The 21313-nt window shown below is 42.7% G+C and overlaps 3 protein-coding genes across 4 annotated transcripts in view; 1 reads left to right on the plus strand and 2 right to left on the minus strand.

Annotated features, from left to right (window-relative positions):
• LOC311077688 (B-cell receptor CD22-like) overlaps positions 1 to 21313 on the plus strand; it is a 271893-nt gene that overhangs the window by 160814 nt on the left and 89766 nt on the right. The window lies entirely within an intron of this gene.
• Positions 8771 to 11280, minus strand: LOC311078353 (protein CD300H-like). The gene is made up of 7 exons (XM_084107117.1): positions 11119 to 11280; positions 10605 to 10943; positions 10320 to 10424; positions 9874 to 9991; positions 9717 to 9756; positions 9385 to 9462; positions 8771 to 9301 (listed from the first exon to the last, which is right to left on the minus strand). The coding sequence occupies exons 1-7, from the start codon at positions 11156 to 11158 to the stop codon at positions 9233 to 9235; spliced, it is 789 nt and encodes a 262-aa protein (XP_083963243.1). The 5' UTR covers positions 11159 to 11280; the 3' UTR covers positions 8771 to 9232.
• On the minus strand, positions 13510 to 19567 carry LOC311078076 (protein CD300H-like). 2 transcript variants are annotated; one of them, XM_084106751.1, is made up of 6 exons: positions 19399 to 19567; positions 18939 to 19268; positions 18712 to 18759; positions 14398 to 14493; positions 14065 to 14117; positions 13510 to 13937 (listed from the first exon to the last, which is right to left on the minus strand). In XM_084106751.1, exons 1-6 carry the CDS (start codon positions 19439 to 19441, stop codon positions 13650 to 13652), a joined length of 858 nt encoding a protein of 285 aa, XP_083962877.1. In that variant the 5' UTR covers positions 19442 to 19567; the 3' UTR covers positions 13510 to 13649. The 2 variants fall into 2 exon arrangements, with proteins under 2 accessions (XP_083962877.1, XP_083962876.1); XM_084106750.1 differs by having other exon boundaries at positions 18712 to 18795; positions 19399 to 19559.

Raw genomic sequence — 21313 nt, forward strand, 5'->3', positions numbered from 1 at the left:
TCCATGCTTGAGGTAGACCGCGACGAGGGAATGATGGTGGGCATTGTGGAGGCACCGGGACAACCACCGGAGGAGCCGCCTGCAAGTTGGGGATGGGACCCACAGCGCTGGAGGATGTTGCAGGGTGAGGATGAGGACCTGTTACTGGTCCGGGCCTGGTTGGGACAGGGCAATTGGCCGGAGGGCGCGGAACGTCGGGCTCAAACCCGAATTGTGAGAGGCCTGTTGGGCCAGAAGGAGAGGCTCCATCTGAAGGAGGGGGTGATTTGTCGGTCCCTCCAGGACTCGCACTCGGGTGACCCGGTTTGTCAGGTAGTGGTCCCCGAGGGGAGGTGTCACGCTCTGCTGGAGGCTTATCACACCAGGCTGGGTCATCAAGGGCAGGAGAGGACGACGGCACTCTTACGACGCCACTTCTACTGGCCTGGGATGGAGGGGACTACGAGGGCTTACCTGCAGGGCTGCCCGCGCTGTACCTTGTTTAAAGCCAGGAAAGAGCCTCGAGCTCCAATGGTCCCCATTCGAGCCAAAGCACCGATGCATATCATCGCTATGGATTATCTGACGTTGGGTAGGCCGGTCGACCAGATTCAAAACATCTTAGTGATCACGGACTTGTTCACTAAATATGCCTGGGCCATCCCAACTCTGGACCAAACCGCCATCACCACCGCTAATGCCCTGTGGAGGTATGTCATCCAGCCCTTCGGGTGTCCTGAAGTGTTCCATTCGGATCAAGGGCCAAATTTTGAATCCAGGGTAGTGCATGAGTTGTGCCAACTGTATGGATGTAGGAAGACCCATACGACGCCCTATCATCCTCAAGGGAACGGAGGGTGTGAGAGGTTTAACCAGACGCTGATCGGTCTCTTGGGGACCCTGGAAGGCGACCAACAGGGACATTGGGTTGACAACCTCCCGGCGATGGTACAGGCGTACAACAACAGCATTCACAGCACGACCGGTTATGCACCGACCTACCTGATGTTTGGAAGGCATGTGAGACTACAGGTTGACCTACTGCTGGGGACTGCGGCAGCTGAAGAGGGAGGCAGCGTAACGGGGTGGGTGACCAGACACCATCAACGCCTTCAACTGGCCTATGAACGGGTCTCGGACCGAATTAACCAAGCTGCAGCTAAGAACAAAAGGTTGTATGACCGTACGGCTCGAAGTGCACCGCTACTGCCCGGCGAAAGAGTGCTAGTGCGAGATAACCGGCGACAAGGAAAGGGTAAACTCAGTGATCGGTGGGAGCCCCAGCCGTATGTGGTCCAACGACAGCCGCATCTCGATCAGCCTGTGTATGCCTTCTCGAAGGGAGAGAAGGTCCAGAGCGGGTGCTCCACCGAAATCTGATGCGCCCTTGTCCAAATTACCCCAAACCAGCTGTAGAGAGACCTCCGACTGAACCAGCGTGGATGCCTCCCTTGGTGGGATGGGCTGTGGTCCCTCGGAGACTGGGTATAGGGCCAAGGCCCGAAGAACCTAATTCCCCGCCAAGACGATCCCAACGGGAGAACCGGGGGCAACCCCCAGTCAGGTATGGAGATTGGGTGTCCGGATCCCGTTCTAGGGACTAGAACGTTTTTGGCAGGGGGGTATGTCACGGTGTGACAAAAATTAGAGAAAAGACTAAAGTCCTTGTGAATGCAGTGTTGTTGTGGAGACCTCCAGTGGACACCCGTCTCTGTTGCACTGCGAATCTGTTGCCATGGCAGCAAGGCCAATTGCCCGATTGACAGCAGGTGTGGAGTAATTACAGAGAGTGTTGTGAGAGGAACACGTATTCAGATGGGGCTTTAAAAATAGAGAGGAAGCAGACTGCTGGGTGGTTCTCCTCCCGTGAGATACTGTGTTTGTCGGCGGGTTGTTTTGTATTTGAGGCTGGGCTGTGAAGCGGGCGAAGATTGAAGCTGAGAAGTGGAAAGAAGAGAGTGTATTTGTCAACGAAAACCCAAGGAATATCGTCAGCAGTGGGGAAGACGCAAAGTGATGAGTATCGGATTCGTTGTTTATATGCACTAACACTGAAGTGGTGTTGAGAGTTTGGAAAGTGTGTGGCACGAGTGAACTAGTACACCGAGTGAATTGTTGATCTGTCTCCAACTTTTGTCCGCTCCTCGCTGAATGTGACGATTGCTGCACCCGTCGTCTTCTGTCTCTGGAGAGAAGTTGAGCCCTTGCGAGAGACGAGAGTTGATCTGGTGGGAGAAAGACCGGTGGGTGAGTGCTGGCCCGAATGCACGGTGTGCGAGTGGAATGCAGTGCCTGAAGTGACGATTCACACGGTTTGTGTTATGGAGTGAAGTTCATCGTGTGGAGAAGTAATAGTAGTCTGCTGTGCACTCTCTCCTTACAGTCTTTCACCCGCTGTCTCCAAGGAAGGTTTTGATATATCAAGCGCCCAACTTACCATTTTGAGACAGCCCGGCTCTGTTAATGCTGAATGTTTTATATGCTGTTGAACTGTTAAACCCTGCTACATTGTTACAGTGTACAGCTGAAGTGGAGTGTCTCGCTTAAAGCATCCTCCTCGCCTGGTGGTTTCCACACGCCCCTAACGAAAGCCGCTGCCCTGTTTAGAACGAGAGAAGGTATTGCAGCTGAATGTTTCATCTACTGTTGAATGGTTAAATCCTGTTACATTGTTACAGTGTACAGCTGAAGTGGAGTGTCTCGCTTAAAGCATTCTCCCCGCCTGGTGGTCTCCACATTCCCCTAACGAAAGCTGCTGCCCTGTTCAGAACGAGAGAAGGTATTGCAGCTGAATGTTTCATCTACTGTTGAATGGTTAAATCCTGTTGCATTGTTACAGTGCACAGCTGAAGCGGAGCGTCTCGCTTAAAGCATCCTCCCCGCCTGGTGGTCTCCACACGCTCCTAACGAAAGCCGCTGCCCTGTTCAGAACGAGAGAAGGTATTGCAGCTGAATGTTTCATCTACTGTTGAATGGTTAAATCCTGTTGCATTGTTACAGTGCACAGCTGAAGCGGAGCGTCTCGCTTAAAGCATCCTCCCTGCCTGGTGGTCTCCACACGCTTCTATTGAAAGCCGCTGCCCTGTTCAGAACGAGAGAAGGTATTGCAGCTGAATGTTTCATCTACTGTTGAATGGTTAAATTCTGTTGCACTGCTACAGTGTACAGCTGAAGTGAAGTGACCTCCCCGCCTGGTGGTCTTTACACGCCCCATCGAAAGCTTCTGCTCTGTTCAGAAAGAGAGAAGGTATTTCAACTGAATGTTTCATATGCTGTCGAAGAGTTAAACCTTGCTACCTGGTTGCAGCGCACAGCCGAAGTGGAGTGTCTCGCTCAAAGTGACCTCCCCGCCGGGTGGTCTTCACATGCCCCATCGAAAGCTTCTGCCCTGTTCAGAAAGAGAGAAGGTATTTCAACTGAATGTTTCATCTGCTGTCGAATGGTTAAACCCTGCTACCTGGTTACAGCGCACAGCCGAAGTGGAGTGTCTCGCTCAAAGTGTCCTCCCCGCCTGGTGGTCTTCACATGCCCCATCGAAAGCTTCTGCCCTGTTCAGAAAGAGAGAAGGTATTTCAACTGAATGTTTCATCTGCTGTCGAATAGTTAAACCCTGCTACCTGGTTACAGCGCACAGCCGAAGTGGAGTGTCTCGCTCAAAGTGTCCTCCCCGCCTGGTGGTCTCCACATGCCCCATTGAAGGCCTCTGCCCTGTTCAGAAAGAGAGGTTATTTCAACTGAATGTTTCATATGCTGTTGAAGAGTTAAACCCTGCTACCCGGTTACAGCGCACAGCCGAAGTGGAGTGTCTCGCTCAAAGTGTCCTCCCCGCCTGGTGGTCTTCACATGCCCCATTGAAGGCCTCCGCCCTGTTCAGAAAGAGAGAAGGTATCACTGTCAAGCACTTGTATACTGCTGAACCGTTGAACCCTGTTGTATTGTTGCAGTACACAGCTGAAGGGGAGCGTCTTGCTTAAAGTGTTCTTCTGCCTGGTGGCTCTCCATGCCTACGTTGCAAGCCGCTGCCCCTGTCGAGAAGGAAAAGGAATAGCTGCGGCACGTGCCTCGATCGAAGTGTCTTCCTGTTGTCCAAGGTTTCCTCACATCCCGGCTAAAGGCCCCCGTTCTAACTGGTCCGGCATAAAGGACATCTACCGGGATATACTTACCTGTTTCTCCTCCTGGCCCGGTCCGCTCGCCATCTGTGTCCCTGTGCTTCGTCCGAGTCTGAGGCAACCGCTCCCTGGGTACTTACCTTTGGGGCAGCATCCGGGACTTGTTCCACTCCCGCCCATGAATACTTACCTGGTTCCAGTTCGAATGGGGTCCGTATAACCACGACTTCCTCTTGAGTCCTGTAAAGAGTACTTACCCAGTGACCTACCTAGACGGTGTGAGTTTCCCCTCTGATCCCTCTCCAACGAGCTGCAGGGCCGCCACGATCGTTCTCCCCTCTACGGTCCAGGGGGCCATCGAATTCCCTCTGGTGACAAGAAAGAAGATTTTAATTAGGATTTTCAAATTACTGCTCTTCACTTAATAAAGAAATTTGTTATTCCTTTATTCCCTTGTCTGTCTGGTCCTTGACACGTTCCTCGAGGTGGTACCCGGTTTCCAGGGGTGGGTGCAGTCTGGTTTGGCTGGTTTGACCTGTGACAGTTCTCCTGTAGGTCCCACAGGCAGCAAATTTTTACTCATGGAGAGCCCTGAAGAGCTTGGGGCTAGAATAAAAATTGTCCATGTAAATGTGGTAGCCCGTGCCAAGGTAACCTGGTTGTACCAGGGACATCACAACATCATAGGAAAGGCCATGTCCAGAGGGGATGTCACTTTTGCCGGTGTAAACGGAAAAGTCCACTGTATAGCCATTCCGTGAGTCTGCCAAGACAAACAACTTGAATCCCCACTTTTATCGGTTTTGCCTTCATGTACTGCGTCATCCCAGTTTTGGCCTTTGATGCAACCATTTTTTCATCCACAGCCACATCTCTGTGAGGATGATAAAATGACTTGCAGGCATTTTTGATGGTGTTCATCAGGGGTTTCAGTCTGAAAAGTTTGTCATGGTCGGCTGTGCCCTTTTTTTTGTCGTTATGGACATCCTCTTCAGGGTCGCTAAGATGAAGGTTCCAAGAAAGTGCTCTGTATCTGTCCCGTGGCATGATCTGTACTGGAAGTGGCAAAGAAGTGATTCTGTCTCCAGTAATCTGCAATGCTGTCGAGTTTCACCATGGCCATGTACAGAAGCAGTCCAATGTACTTGTAAAACTCCCCTATGTTCACATCTAACCATTTATATTTCTTTCCCTGTGCCATTTGTTTAGCAGCCTGCTTGTTTGTGTTTTGGCACAGTGTTTGTATGGTTTGTACAGGGAAGAAAAGTTTGAAGAGGTCGAGGGGTGTATATGTGGAAGTGGAGCTGAGCTGTGGCCCTGGTGTTCGAGCTGGTTGAAACCTGGAGACAGGGGGAGCGATGTCTGGGTCTTTTTCCGTCTTCCAAGACAGTGGAGCTGGCTGCTGTGTAGGTGGGGGTGCTGGTTGATGCTGGGGGGTACGGGACCTCTTGGCTGGCCGGGTTGGTGATGATGGTTGCTGTGTAGCTGGGGGTGCTGGTTGATGCTGGAGGGGTACGGGACCTCTTGGCTGGCCGGGTTGGTGATGATGGTTGATGCTGTGTAGCTGTGTAGATGGGGGTGCTGGTTGATGCTGGGGGGGTACGGGACCTCTTGGCTGGCCGGGCTGGTGATGATGGTTGCTGTGTAGGTGGGGGTGCTGGTTGATGCTGGGGGGTACGGGACCTCTTGGCTGGCTGGGTTAGTGATGATGGTTGCTGTGTAGGTGGGGGTGCTGGTTGATGCTGGGGGTACGGGACCTCTTGGCTGGCCGGGTTGGTGATGATGGTTGTTGTGTAGGTGGGGGTGCTGGTTGATGCTGGGGGGTACGGGACCTCTTGGCTGGCCGGGCTGGTGATGATGGTTGCTGTGTAGGTGGGGGTGCTGGTTGATGCTGGGGGGTACGGGACCTCTTGGCTGGCCGGGCTGGTGATGATGGTTGCTGTGTAGGTGGGGGTGCTGGTTGATGCTGGGGGTACAGGACCTCTTGGCTGGCCGGGTTGGTGATGATGGTTGCTGTGTAGGTGGGGGTGCTGGTTGATGCTGGGGGGTACGGGACCTCTTGGCTGGCCGGGCTGGTGATGATGGTTGCTGTGTAGGTGGGGGTGCTGGTTGATGCTGGGGGTATGGGACCTCTTGGCTGGCTGGGTTGGTGATGATGACAACAAATATTATTGATATGATAAGCGATCGTTAGATTTAATCAGCGCGATTTACTGCAATGCTTTTTTCCCCTTAGTTGGTCAAAACAAAAGTGGATGTTACATTTTCCGGTGAAAACTCTTATGTTGGTCATACTTCCAAAAAGTATAATCTGTGATTCTGAATGACAGTATCCACACCGGCGCGGCGACTGACAGCCACACATTCCCCTCAAAACATTGTGTTCATCCGCGCTGTGCTGTGTCGAGGCACAACTCACGTAAAGTTGATAATTCCGCGAATTACTGCAATTGCAGATTTCAAACAGAGATGGCGACAAAGAGGAAAAGCTACGGACTGCAGCTTTAACATATCCTACATAAACTTGTAATGTAATGCATTTATGTGTTTGTTATTAGTCTGCAGCCGAAACATATTATTATTATAAATATTATATATAATGTTCTATAATTCAATTTCAATCTGTACAAAACCACTTTAATGTTTGTGTTGGCTGTTTCTACATATAAAGTTTTTATACAGTAAGACAGATGTGATTGTGATTATTTTTTTATTCATTGTCACCAAATGGGGCCATTCAAAGCCTTTATAAAGTCCCTCTTTCTATGGAAACTCTCCTAATGGCTGACACACACAACACATGCAGGTAAGCGTCCAACACTAGTTTTGCTATTGCTTTATATAATAATCTTTATAAAAATATTGTATAATAATACAATATTGTGAATATGTGAGCATAATGTTATACATATCGTCGGCAAATGTGAATATATCTATAAGCTAACACTGGTCTCTCAGCAAGACCCCTGCCCTGTTCTCCTTGCACCATAACTCAGTGTGTCTCCTCTGACCGTTGTTTTGTCTATTCCTGGCCTGTCCCTGCTCTCTTGACTGCATAGCAGGCTCATAATTATATGGCTGAGGTCCGTCATACGAGTAAACATTAAGGCTACAATTTCCTCAGCGTCCGAACTGTCATTGTGATCCATTGCTTTCCTATTGTTTACTGTGACCGCACTCCCTCCCATTACGTCACTTCCGGTTTGGCGGTTTTCAAATGCGGAAGTAAAATTTTCTCACAAAAACGTCTCCAGAAGCCTAAATAGCATTTTATGAGTATATGTTTATATTTAAATCTAGTTCCTACATTATTTTTATATACATTGGCTCACTGGGTACTCTAACCTGCAATATGCCCTTTAAATAAAATTGTTTTTGCTAATTATGTCATATACAGTATGTCTCGGCTTTTCCTTGTGTGTGAATAAAACTTCAACAGAATAATTTTTTTATTATTATTATTATTAAAAATGAAACTGCTCTCATGATTTACTTTTATCTTTGATATTTACAGTAAATGTGCAAATTACTACATGGTCTATTATTTTAGCCGCTAAATAAATGTTATTGAAATTTAAACTTTTTTTATTGTCATGGAAAGCTTGTACAATAGAACTAAAACATGTATGTATGCAACAGCATCTCAGTGACAGCTGCTTTTAGGGGCCTTAAAAAAAATCTGTGCCATACGTTTGTGGCGAGCAGGACGAGGCAGAGGGCCGTGACAGAACGAGATTGCTGATGAGCAACACTTGGGCAACACACTGGTCTCGTATCTCTCACGGAGGAGGGGAAGCATAAAAGGAGGAGCGACGACAGTAAAGGACGAGAGAGGACCAGGCCTGGATTTTATGTTGTGTTTTGTTTGTTTTATTATCTGTGGACGGCAGTCGTCCGTGAGGGGCACAGACACATAATAAAACATAAACAAAACACAACATAAAATCCAGGCCTGGTCATCTCTTGTCCTTCACTGTGGTCGCTCCTCCTTTTATCAGCAATCACGTCCTGTTTGTCACAATGAAAATGCAAACGTGCTGCAAATATTCACAACGCAACCAAATACAGAAACACACTGCAAATACTCACAACGCTACCAAATACAGAAATGCTTGCGAATACTTACAACACAACCAAATACTGAAACACACTGTAAAGACTCACAACGCAACCAAATACAGAAACACGCTGCAAATACTCACAACACAACCAAATACAGAAACACACTGTAAAGACTCACAACGCAACCAAATACAGAAACACACTGCAAATACTCACAACGCAACCAAATACAGAAATGCTTGTGAATACTCACAACACAACCAAATACAGAAACACGCTGCAAATACTCACAACGCAACCAAATACAGAAATTCCATTTGCAGAATTTGTCAAAATAATGAAGTGTTGAAAAATTAATGTTTTCTTAATTTTCTGGTGTTTTTTTTATTTATTTTATTTTTTATTTGCATGTGTTTTATTCAGTTGTAGCACGCTGAGCTCGACCTCGGCGAACGTAATATTGGCCAATTTGACACGAACCCTGATTCAAAACAAAAGGCATGTATACCTTTTTATAATTTGTTATTTAAAAAGGAATAAAGATAAAACCCTTTAATAAACTGCTATATATATTCCGACATGATTTACTCACACAAGTACTTTAATAAAGCAACAGCTCACAGTGGTAAACTCATTTATTAATAAACATAAACCATTACTTTCTACAAAAGCTATGAGAAACATCACTTCCCTGCAGAATGGAAAGTCTGTCTTAGGTGTGTTCACACACAAAGTTCTTCATTTTCATTGTGATGTGGACATCTTCAATGAAGCAACAAAAGTTGAGTAAAGTTTAACTTGTGCTTTATCTTAGCGTGGTGTCTTGGCATGCATTGTTATTGTTAAGGAAGACACATTTGCTCAGATTCGCAAACATAAAAAAAAAAAAAAAAAAAAAAAAACACATGAAAAAAGTACAACTACAATAGTATAAATAATCGTTCTCACAAATTTTAAACATGTGATTACTGTTGGTGAGATTGCTCATATAATATAGATTGAAAAGAATGAATATAAGGACTGTTTAGTATCTATTAAGTAAGAGTGAGGAGAGTTTCTTCTTGGGAAGACTTGAAAAGCTACTGAAGAGTCAGATTCTGATATTCAGAAGAGCCGGACTGGTGAACAGCAGGTCTGGGATGGACAGACTGTGTGAAAGACTCATTGATTATTATCTGACTTTTGAATGAACAAACTGTTTTGCACATATACTTTTTGATATTTCTCTTACTGTAAGTGTGTCGTAGAGGTCAGATGATGTGGACGTGAGCTCAAGAGCTGCATATGAGCCTGCACTGGGATCATCGTTCTACAGGGAAACAGAGAGAAGGAATTTACAGCACAAAAAAGAAGAGATTTTAAACATTGTGATTTCATGTCTCAATCAGAGTTTGTCAGTTTGTTGCGAGATGTTTGAGCAGTCTGATAATTTCACAACATATGATGTAAACTGACTTGATCACAAGTTGGATCAGCCATAACAACATCTCTAAATATACAAAAAAGCATAAAACACTTTTATTGCTTTAATGATATTATTCTGTGGTTCTTTAATCATCTCACCTCATTTATAGCAGATCTTCTGTTTATTCTCTTCTTTTGACTGTCAAAAACACAACAAAGTTATTTAATTGTGTCATATACAATTAATAATCAAATATCTTGATGAATTAGTTTTAAAATATATTTATGTACTCTTTATTGATAGACTTTTATTTACATAATAAATGATAATATGATGATGATGATGATGATGAATAATCCTCCAGATGCCGCTGTGATCACAATCACATTCCCACCAGATCCACTTATCAACACTGAGACGCTCCTATGAGGGACTAAAACAGACAAAAATGGAGATTCACTATAGATATTAGAAAATTATGAATTTAAATGTGAACAGTGTGTTTTTTGGTCCAACACACACACACACACACACACACACACACACACACACACACACACACACACACATATATATATATATATATATATATATATGACTGAAAATAAGCTGATTGTTGAAACCTCAGAGGTCTTGTCTCTTGTTACCTGACGGTGGAAAGAAAAAATCAGCCTGAATTTGGTTATTATCAGGTGAGGGAATAACCAGAGATAAAGCATATTAAAGGCTGAAGAGATGTTGAGAAGAAAGAGATGAAGGACCTGTTGAGGAGATCTGATGATCTGTGACGCTGCTGGATGGATTCATTTCTGATTCTCTTGTGACTGAAAATGAGCTGATTGTTGAAACCTCAGTGGCCTTGTTATCTGAAGGTGGAAATAAAAGATAGACCTGAATTTGGTTATTACATTTATATATTAACACACTCATCTAAACTGTATATAACCATGAATTAAGCAGGACATTGACCTTTATATAATAATATGAAGCTGCTGTCCCATTTCCATGTACATTTCTGCAATAAATGTGTCACATTATTCACTTACTCTCCTTAACCAGCAACAACATCTCTGAAAAGTCATCAAGCAAAGTCAAAGACAAAGGCAAAATCCCCTCCACACCACACCAGTATTGGCCTTCATCCTCTGTTCTCAGATCAGTGATGGTGACGGTGAAAACTCTGGTCGTCGTTTCGTCAGTCAGAGAGAATCTCTCGTCTTTAGCAGGAGATCCTGATTCAACCATGATGTTTTTATTCAGCAATAAACACTCCCCTTTACAAAAATACTTTGAATTTGATTCATATCCAGATTTATATGAGCATCTGATGTCAACTCTCTCTCCTCTGTATCCAGTAATTGTCTGTGAAGCTCCAACAACAACAGCTGAAAACACAAATATCATTATATAGAGCTGTTATGTGTGAGCAAGAGACATAAGCAGGCCAGAATAATAACTTACAAATATCATCCATATGAGTCTGATGATCATGTGATAACAGAGGAAAAACAAGAGAAGATGTCAAACTCTGTGTAAAAGAGCTGAGAGTCTCAAACTCACCTGTACAGATGCTGGAAAAGAGCAGCAGGACGTCCAACATGATGAAATTTTACAAGCGTTTCGCTTAAATAAAAGACCAAATTCTGTGTGACAAACGTTACTGTCGTTCTCTTCAGTACTGAATAAACGGCATGCAGTATTAGCAACTAATATCAACATTTCCTTCCCCTTCTGTCTCTCTACGCAGGATCTTAAAAGAGCTCATATGTGATGTTTCACTCTACAGTAGTTACAGGTCAGTCACGAGACAGTGTTCCTCTCGTGTCCAGCAGTAAACTCACTACAATCACCTCAAATATGGATTTAAAAATACATGCATTGTTTTTTCCACACTTGATAAAACTGCATGCACTGAATATAATATTTGTAGATCTCTTTTGTTTGAATACGGTATCTTTCATGACATTGGAGTGTCAATAGCCTACATTGAAAAAAGGGTAAATCTAAATTTACTGGTTTTAATCAAGTCTAAAATATTTATTAAAATAAATAAATAATGTTAATTGATACCAACTTAACTTGTATGGGTTAAATCCGGTAGAAACAGGTCTTTAATAGAGTACCTCAGAATGGAAAATGTAACAGAATGATAGACTAAGTCCTGCCAAGTGGTTGAAGTTTAGCTGGTTAGCAAGTCCCCATTAACCCCTGCTCCTAGTTGTCATATTAACCCATTAACCCCTGCTGGTAGATGTCATATCAACCCAATTAACCCCTGCTGATAGATGTCATATTAACCCATTAACCCCTGCTGGTAGATGTCATATTAAACCAATTAACCCCTGCTGGTAGATGTCATATTAACCCCATTAACCCCTGCTGATAGATGTCATATTAACCCCATTAACCCCTGCTGGTAGATGTCATATTAACCCATTAACCCCTGCTGGTAGATGTCATATCAACCCAATTAACCCTGCTGATAGATGTCATATCAACCCATTAAGCCCTGCTGGTAGATGTCATATAAACTCCATTAACCCCTGCTGATAGATGTCATATTAACCCCATTAACCCCTGCTGGTAGATGTCATATTAACCCATTAACCCCTGCTGATAGATGTCATATCAACCCAATTAACCCCTGCTGATAGATGTCATATCAACCCATTAACCCCTGTTGGTAGATGTCATATCATCCCAATTAACCCCTGCTGATAGATGTCATATTAACCCCTGCTGGTAGATGTCATATCAACCCAATTAACCCTGCTGGTAGATGTCATATTAACCCCATTAACCCCTGCTGGTAGATGTCATATTAACCCAATTAACCCCTGCTGGTAGATGTCATATTAACCCAATTAACCCCTGCTGGTAGATGTCATATTAAGTTAACTATTAAGATGTTAAAGGTCCCTCAGTTATCACCAGTGTGAAAAGATGGATCTCAAAATCATACAATCACTGCTAGTAAGGAGTCATATCAGAAGATGCTGGAAAAGCAAAGAATGTGCAGGAGCTGGAGGATTTTTCTGAAGACCATTGGGCAGTTTAACTGTTCGGGACAAACAAGGGACTCATGAACAACCATTACAAAAACAAATTAAAAATAAAATTGTGGATACTTCAGGTAATGACACACGGTATTAAAAATCAAGCCTATGTAATTTGTCTTGTATTTTGAGTTTGTATTTTGTCTTGTGGACTAAACTATTCTTAAAGGGATGGTTCGGAGTAAAATCAACCTAGGGTCCTTTGCAACGTGACCTCGAGCCAAACGATTTTTATGATCCTTCTTATTAAAAAAATAAATAAAACATTTTGGAGGTTCAGCAAGGTGTATGTAAACTTATGACCAAAGTGTAAATGTAACAAAAAATCATAACATTATTAGACATCAAAATGTTGCTATGGTTATCACGTTCTCATGTTGCTATGGTTACTGTGTCAAATCATCGCAATTTCATGACTCACAGGATTATAATTTTATTTAGCTGATTCACTCCCACATTTAAATGCAGTTATCACTACTTAAACTTTACAGTGTGAACGTAACCACTGGTCCTCTAGAAGCATGAAAAACAAAACTATTGTTTAGATTGTCAATAGGGCTCCCTTTAAGCCATCACTTACTTACCGCGTTCTCAGAACAAGTTGTCCGCACTGCACAGTGAATCTCTTTTTTATATTGCATCTAGACTTTGTTGTTTATGAGGGGATTTGCGAAAGGATAAAACTCGCGCTGATTCTGAACATACATTTTAAGCGAATTCTCCGCATGGTGACTCTAAAACGCCTCTGATTGGCCACTACGTTCACACGCTTACTATACATGTCTGTGATTGGCTACAATGCTCAACGCTGACACAACACAAGTAGTTTCGTTTCGTTTTTGAATAAAATATTGTGTCCTTCAGTGCCCCAACTCTAGACATTAATATTCAAATATTTACACCCATTATACATTTATTAGACAAGATTAATTAAGACTACTGTACCATTTTTGAAATTATACAAAGCATTCATTATGCAACAAAAGTCTTAAGCAAAATAAGGGGTTTGGTTGTTCGTTGATGAGGCGTCTGTGTTCAGTCAGTCTGTTTTTTAACAATGCTGTGATAGATCGCCTCTTCTTGAGCAGAATCAGCTGTAAGACACTGATAAATGTGACTCTGTCTAATGGCGTTCATTTCTGTGTAGATCTGATCTGGACTCAGACTGTTTGTCGCTACAGCAGCAACATTTATATAGTAGAGGTTGGTGTCGGCTGGTTCTGTGTTCGCAGGTCTGTGAAACTCGTTTGCTGCCGAACTGTTATCACATCGAGCTGTGTGTGAGTTTGGCAGGACAGTCGGGCGCCCTTCATCATATTCATTCTGTACATTGGAAGAAGGAAATAATTGCTTCATCATTGTTGGGCAAGAAAGTGATCCTTGACTTATACTTGAGAGGAACTACAGTTATTAATGATGGAAATGTTCAAGGAAGATGACTCTGACTCACCTCTTCTCCTTTTCTTAATGTCAGATGAAGCACTGCAGTGAAGAAGGCCAGACCTGTGATAGATGCATGTTATATAAGTTTCAAAACTTCCAGTATGTGAATTCGATTCTTCAAGTTAGCTTGAATCATGGCATTGTGTCAATGTCTCGTTTGCTTTGTTTAGACAGCAAGAATCTGACTAAAAAAAATGACCTATTATTCCTATTATTACAAACCCAATTGTTTTAATCTGAATGATTATGTCTGTTTTCATGTAGATTTTCAATCATTAGAGTGTCTGTGAATTCACTGATGTAATGCAGATTTTATTTATTAATATATCAAAAATATTACCACAAGTCAGCTTTTTCTTCCGTACGGCCAACACAAGCGGTACTGCACATATCAGGAGCAAAAACAAAACTCCTGCGATGATGATGCCAATTGAACCTGAGAATAGAAAAAAAGACAAAATTGCTAATCATCTGGGGCCGTATTCACAAAGCATTTTATCTTACCACTAGGAGCAGAGTCCTGCAACGGGTCGGGTACCCGCGGGTACCCGCGGGTACCCGCATAAAAGTGGCAAAAACGGGTGGATTGTGACATTCCTAAAATTCACGGGCGGGGATGCGGGCGGATAATTAACTCTTTGCGGGCGGGTAGTAGCGCAGATGAAAAATACGTGCAGTATTTGTATGTTTAAATTACCATTACACATACGCAACAACGTTATGACATTTGACCCATCACGTCACCACCACTGCGACAGTACGACTTTTGTTGATGCTTCTCGTAGCCTAGTTGGAGCGAGCGTTGCAGGATGGATGAAGTAAAAGTAAAGTTAGCGAGTGGAGAATATAAAATTGTTGACAACGAGTCTTTAAAGGCAAAATCGGATGTGTGGAGAAAGTGTGGTGTAATACGAGATCAGGAAAATAACATCATAAGCGGCTTTGCGGCTTGCAAAACATGCCATAAAGTTTTGGCATTTGATAGCCGGAAGCTGGGCACGTCTTCTCTTAGGAAGCATGTCGAGACTTGCAGGAGCACAGCAGGGGTTGCCAGTGCGACAATTGACAGGTACTTTGCCAAAGGCTACAAACCTCCAAGAGGGGAAGACAAGGAGGCGATAACACAATTGGCTGTGCAATTTGTGTGCCGAGACATTAGATCATTTGAGACTGTGTGCGGCGATGGATTTTTGGAACTGGCACAGGGCTTAATTGACACTGGGGCACGAGCTGGCCTTGTGGACGCGCGTCAGCTTCTGCCCGATCCAACTACAGTCTCCCGTAGGATCACTAAATATGCCGAGGATAAAAGACAAGACATAATTCCGGAGCTGAGGGAACAATTGACCGAGAGCAACGGGGCTGTGACGCTGGATTTGTGGACGGATGATTTCCGAAAAATTGGATATCTATGTGTTACAATTCATTACATTAAAAGCAATTGGGAACTGCAGGAGCGAGTGCTCTGCACAGCTGAATGGGACAGCAATTTACGTAAAACAGCTGACAACCTCAGGCCAGCCATTGTCCAAGCACTCCGCAAATTTGGACTGGATGAGTTCTTTCCCAAACTAGTGTACGTAACTGACAGAGGTGCAAACATTGTTGCGGCCCTCCGCACAGCCACGAGATTGAGTTGCACAGCACATATCCTCAACACAGTATTGTATACCACATTTGGGAAACCTGCTGAGGACGATTTGTTTGGCGAAGAGGTATCTGGTCTCATTGAGTCCGCTTAGTCGCTTGTGACTTATTTTAAGCAGTCACATCTCCAGAATCGTCTGCAAAAAACGCTGAAAGCATCCGTGGAGACGCGATGGAACTCGCTTCACACGATGCTGGACTCCATTAGCAGCCAGTACGAGGCCATCCGTGCTCTTCTGGAGGAACGTGACGAAGAACACCGTTTAAACTGCATAAGCAAGGAGACTTTGCATGACATTGTGAATTTTTTGGCACGATTCAAAGAAGCCACCAAAGCCCTGGAAGCATCCAAAACTCCGACCATTCACTTGACAGCTGTGTGGTTGGAGCGCCTCAGACGTCACCTTCAGCCGTCTTCTACCGACAGTCTGACATTGTCATCGCTTAAAGAAAAATGCCTCAAGATTTTAACTGAGAAATTTGAGCTGCATCTCTTGCACAAGCTGGCAATGTTCTTGCATCCAAAGTTGAAAAGCCTGAAGCTGCTGGCAGACCATGGTGACATTATGGGAGTTCATAACGAAGCACGCGTCTTGTGAAAGGTAAGCTATTCAATGACAAACTAATAAGCTACTTGATTATTTCAATGGTGGAATGTAACAAAGTACAAATACTTATTTAAAAAAAAAAGAAGAAAAAAAAAAGAAAAAAACATTTTATGATCAGTTTTTCCACCTGCCAAAACAGGAATTGAAAAAAATCTCCATGTTCATGATACGAGCTCCAGTCCAGTTTACGCGGCTCTCGCATCCGTGTCGTGATCATCTGTTGTCTGCTATATTTACTTCTTATTTTTATTAAATCCAGGCAATTGGTTGATGAAATATTGATTAAAATTAAGATACAATTTAATACAAAACGAAATGAACTTTAAAGAAAGGCTTTGTGATTTCTATTTCTATTTAGGCTAATGTTAACTTCAAATAGGGGTGTGTCACGATTTATATTTTTAATATAGGGTGTTTTACAGCCTTATATTTATTAGAATAGACATTAAGAGAATAAATTGTAATGCAAGTATAATACTTAAAGTATTTAAAATCAGGTACTTTTTACTTAAGTAGGGATTTCATTGTGGTACTTCTACTTCCAACATTGCTTGTCTTTAATAATTTACAATTATTGTTAATGTTTTTTTTGTTTTTTTAAATAAATACATTCATGTGTCTATTTCTTTTAAATAGAACTCGAGGAGAAACGTGAAGATCTGCTACCAGGCCGCAAAATGTCGGCGGGCCCAGCTGCGAAGAGAGTTCGTTCAACAGTTGATTGTTTGTCAGACGTAGAGGACTCCAGCGATGACACTGTGCTGCCCGAGGACGAGGTCTCTGCATACATCGAGTTCAAGCCACCCAAGGGGGATCCTTTCGATGTTTTGTTGTGGTGGAAGGAGCATGCGAAAACATTTCCCAACCTGTCAATGATTGCGCGGAATGTTCTCTCCATCCCAGCATCGAGCGCTGCGAGTGAGAGAGACTTTTCCACAGCTGGATTTGTAATTCAAGAACGGAGAACGCAACTTAAACCTGGGACTGTGGACGATATCCTTTTCCTGCACAGTAACCTTAAGGGAAAGTAAATGCATAGGCATAGGCCTATATAGGTTTGTGAGCGACAGGCTCAGCAGGTTTTTTTTGTCTTGTTCTTTTTTTTTCTTTCATTAATAGATCTTTGCGTACAGGCTATGTTATTAGGTTCCATAGCCTATTTAGGTGCCGATTGTGTACTTGAATGGCGCAAAACAAAGCGCACTTTAGTTTAGCCTGTTTCATTAGGCTGTTGCGATGTTGAGAGGTGCGAGTCTGCGAGATAAAAAATAAAGCACTTGGAATGATTTTAGCGTGTGTGATTTATCGCGGGCACGGGTCGGGTAACGGGCCAAATATTAACGGGTCTGGGCGGGTGCGGATTTAATTTTGATATTATCACGGGTGACGGGTCGGATCTGGTGCTGAACTTTGCGGGTACGGGCGGGGGCGGGTCTCCAAAAATGGACCCGTGCAGGACTCTGACTAGGAGTACTCCTAAATCGCACTACAAGATTTTAGCTAGGAGTTTTCTCTTAAAAGTTATTCACAATGCCTTTCAGACCTACTCTTAGTAAAGAAAAATGACAACTCCTAAACTAAGAGCGAGTCTCCGTTGCTATGGATGACGTCATTACTCATGCACGAGCTTGACTGAAGTGACCACCTTGATTGGCTGATGATTGTAACGCAGGAATGACGATGATGAGTGACAGGTGACAGGTCTGAGAATGCGTGCGCTACACAAGTAGTGCGAAGGACGGAAGATGATGAATAACTGAATAAATAGCCTAAATGAATAAAGAGTAAGGCAAAACAAATAGCCTAGTAGCCTAATGAAACATATGGATTGATGCAATATCTTTGCAACATTATTGAATTAATATGTCACTATATGCCTCTGCCTACGTTTGCAAAGAGAAGAACATTTGAATTTGATTCACAATGAAACGTTACAATTAGTTTACATGCAATGAGTAGCCTAGTTTTGGTTGTTGGTGGTGGCGTTATTGCATCCCTAGTTATGCCTACAATGCAAAATTGTTCCCTCGCGATTGGAAGCTCCTGTAGCCGCCGCATACTCAAAACATTGCAACGTGAAATGCCACAAAAAGCGGTTTGTGAAGGTCTTAGTGAGTTAGGAGTCCTCTCGACTTCTTTTAAGCTGTCCCAGGCTTAGCTGCTACTTTTAGGGCTAAAATGCTTCGTGAATTACTCTTAGTCAAAAAAATTAGGAGTCCTAAAGTTACGAGTGACACGCCCATTATTTTTAGGAGTTGCTCCTAAATTCGCCAGTTAGGAGCTACTTTTAGCCGTAACATTTTTTGTGAATACGGCCCCTGGTTCACAGAATGAAATGAAAGATGTTTACATGAGAGAAACATCAGCAGCGAGCCTGTGAGATGTTGAGAGGCGTTTACCTGTGTCAGGTGAAGAAGTTTGGGGTAAAGGGGTTTGAGCCAATGGATCTGATGAAACAGTCGTTAAAACTTCAGTCTTCTTATCTAAAGGGGTAACAATGACGATGGACTAGAATTAAGTTATAATACTAATACATGAGCACACTCAATTCAATTCAAAACAGATACAAACATTAATTTAGACTATTGCTATAGTTCAATTAGTAGAAGTGGCATCAATCACTTACCCAGTTTAACCAGCAACAAAATCTCTGAATAGACATCAGGCAAAAGCACAGTCCTCCTCACAACACACCAGTATTGGCCTTCATCCTCTGTTCTCAGATCAGTGATGGTGACGGTGAAAACTCTGGCAGTCGTGTCGTCAGTCAGAGACAATCTCTCGTCTTTAGCTGGAGATCCTGATTTAACCATGATGTTTTTAAATCCAATGATGGGACACTCCCCTTTACAAAAATACTTTGAATTTGATTCATATCCAGATTCATATGAGCATCTGATGTCAACTCTCTCTCCTCTGTATCCAGTAATTGTCTGTGAAGCTCCAACAACAACAGCTGAAAACACAAATATCATTAGCGAGGATTAGCATGTTTACTGTGTTAAGAAAGACTGACTGCTACAGGAATACAAGACCAGTGAAAATTAGAGAAGTTCAAAAGTCACACATACGAATCTTGAACTCACCGATACGAATGCAGGACCAGAGAAGAAGAATAAGGTTCCACATGGTGAAGCTTTACGGCACTTTCGCTGACTAAATAAAATCCTTTAACACTGACAGATGTCTCTTTCTTCCGTACTGGCACACAGAATGGTGTAAGGCTTAACTTCTCCTTCCCCTTATTTCCTAAAATATATTAACATTAAAAGCTTACTGTGCATTTCAAAACAGATCTAGTTCATGTCTAAATGACATTGATACATATCAAACAAACTGGATATTTTCTCTTCAATCATTTTAAACATGCTTTTATTTTATAATTGTATGATTTTAGCTGTAAGATCGAGCAACAAATGAGGCACTGGACTATACTGAAATGAATTTAGTTCTCAGGAGAGACTCTTTCTTTTGCTTCTTGTGTTAAACTGTTAACTATAAAGTTTCTCAAGTATTGTGTGATCAGTGTATTGATAACAGTGACAAAAACAGCTATAGTGCAATATACACCCCATATTTTCATCCGAAAGGATCAAATATGAAACGGTTCAGTACTATGCTACATAACCCTAACTTAAAAAGAGATAATTACAGTAATTCCAGGGTATGATCAATCATAAATAATAGAGGAATTTAATATTTCCTTTTCAGGTGCATTGTAGACTTTAGTCTATTTACAACTCTCCATATAGAAAAAGGCACTTTTTTTGATCACTTATGCAAAAGTTAGACTATGTTTGGCTCGCTTATAGTCTCTGAACTTTTACTAGAAAACAAGTATATATTCTGAATGCCCTTAACTGAGGAAAACTGCCATATGTACTGACTCATAATGTGAAGGATTTGTGAAAGTACTTGTACAGTATAAAAACATTCATGAAGGTGTGCAGCAATGTTCAGGAAAACACCTGTATAATCAATACATGGAGTCTGTATACAGTATAGCATTTACAACGATAGAAAGCCATTTAAAATATAAATTAAAAGCACGCTTGTCAGATCGACCACATTCACAGTCCTAACTCTGGAATATATGACTTTGTTTGGATATGTGATGTTTGATGGTGTCGAGTTTGAACAGATGAATAAAGTGTTTGATGAACAGATGAATAAACTCCACAGAGGAATAGTTCAGACTGTTTGATTGTGAAATGACGTTCAGTGTGTGGTATAATCCAGAGGGGGTCAGCCCTATGTTCCCACGGCCCTATGTTCCCACATTTCTAAGATTTATTTATTTTTTTTTACGATTTGTCTAAACCCCAGTTACGGGTAGGTTTAGGGGTAGGGTCAGGGGTAGGCCATTTGTGGGAACATAGGGCTGTGGGAACATAGGCATGATCCCATTCAGAGAGTCATGTTGATGTGTAGATGAACAGGCGTTAATTTAGAGACTATGGATCAGTGGTTCCCAAACCTGTCCTGCCGGCACCCCAACACTGCACATTTTCTTTGTCTCCCTAATCAAACACACCTGATTCAACTCATCAGCTCATTAACCCATGTGATAATGAGCTGATGAGTTGAATCAGGTGTGTTTGATTAGGGAGACAAAGAAAACGTGCAGTGTTGGGGTGCCGGCAGGACAGGTTTGGGAACCACTGCTATGGATAATAGAAATATTATTGAAAAAAAATGGTTGATGTGCTGAAATAAACATGAATTCATAAATATGCCGATATAAAAGGAAACTGGTGTTGCTGATCATCTTTTCTGTTGATGGGTTTTGCTGATATATTGCTGATATGTCCACACATTTAAGAGGTAAAACTCTCAACAAGTCTGAACCAACTTCTAGTCGAGCCTTACATAGCATGAAAAGTAAATGACTTTTGCAATAACAATGAGTCATATTCCATAAAGTCCTCATTTGGCGGTTCGATTTAAAGATTCATTTTAAAAATATATGTCTGTAAACTGGACGAGAATTCAAAGTACTAT

The sequence above is a fragment of the Abramis brama genome, assembly GCF_963993115.1.
Source record: "Abramis brama genome assembly, chromosome: 2".
NCBI classification, from domain to species: domain Eukaryota; kingdom Metazoa; phylum Chordata; class Actinopteri; order Cypriniformes; family Leuciscidae; genus Abramis; species Abramis brama.

What these genes read in the sequence shown, in the direction of transcription:
- LOC311078353 (XM_084107117.1), bottom strand. Translation starts at nt 11,158, where the DNA reads ATGTTGGACGTCCTGCTGCTCTTTTCCAGCATCTGTACAG. An exon ending in TCATCAGATCTCCTCAACAG is followed by an intron (nt 9,992 to 10,319) that starts GTCCTTCATCTC and finishes TGTCTGTTTTAG; the next exon opens with TCCCTCATAGGAGCGTCTCA. An exon ending in ACCTCTACGACACACTTACA is followed by an intron (nt 9,302 to 9,384) that starts GTAAGAGAAATA and finishes TCTTTCACACAG; the next exon opens with TCTGTCCATCCCAGACCTGC.
- LOC311078076 (XM_084106750.1), bottom strand. Translation starts at nt 19,441, where the DNA reads ATGTGGAACCTTATTCTTCTTCTCTGGTCCTGCATTCGTATCG. An exon ending in AACTTCTTCACCTGACACAG is followed by an intron (nt 14,494 to 18,711) that starts GTAAACGCCTCT and finishes TTCTATTCTCAG; the next exon opens with GTTCAATTGGCATCATCATC. An exon ending in GAAGAAAAAGCTGACTTGTG is followed by an intron (nt 14,118 to 14,397) that starts GTAATATTTTTG and finishes CATCTATCACAG; the next exon opens with GTCTGGCCTTCTTCACTGCA.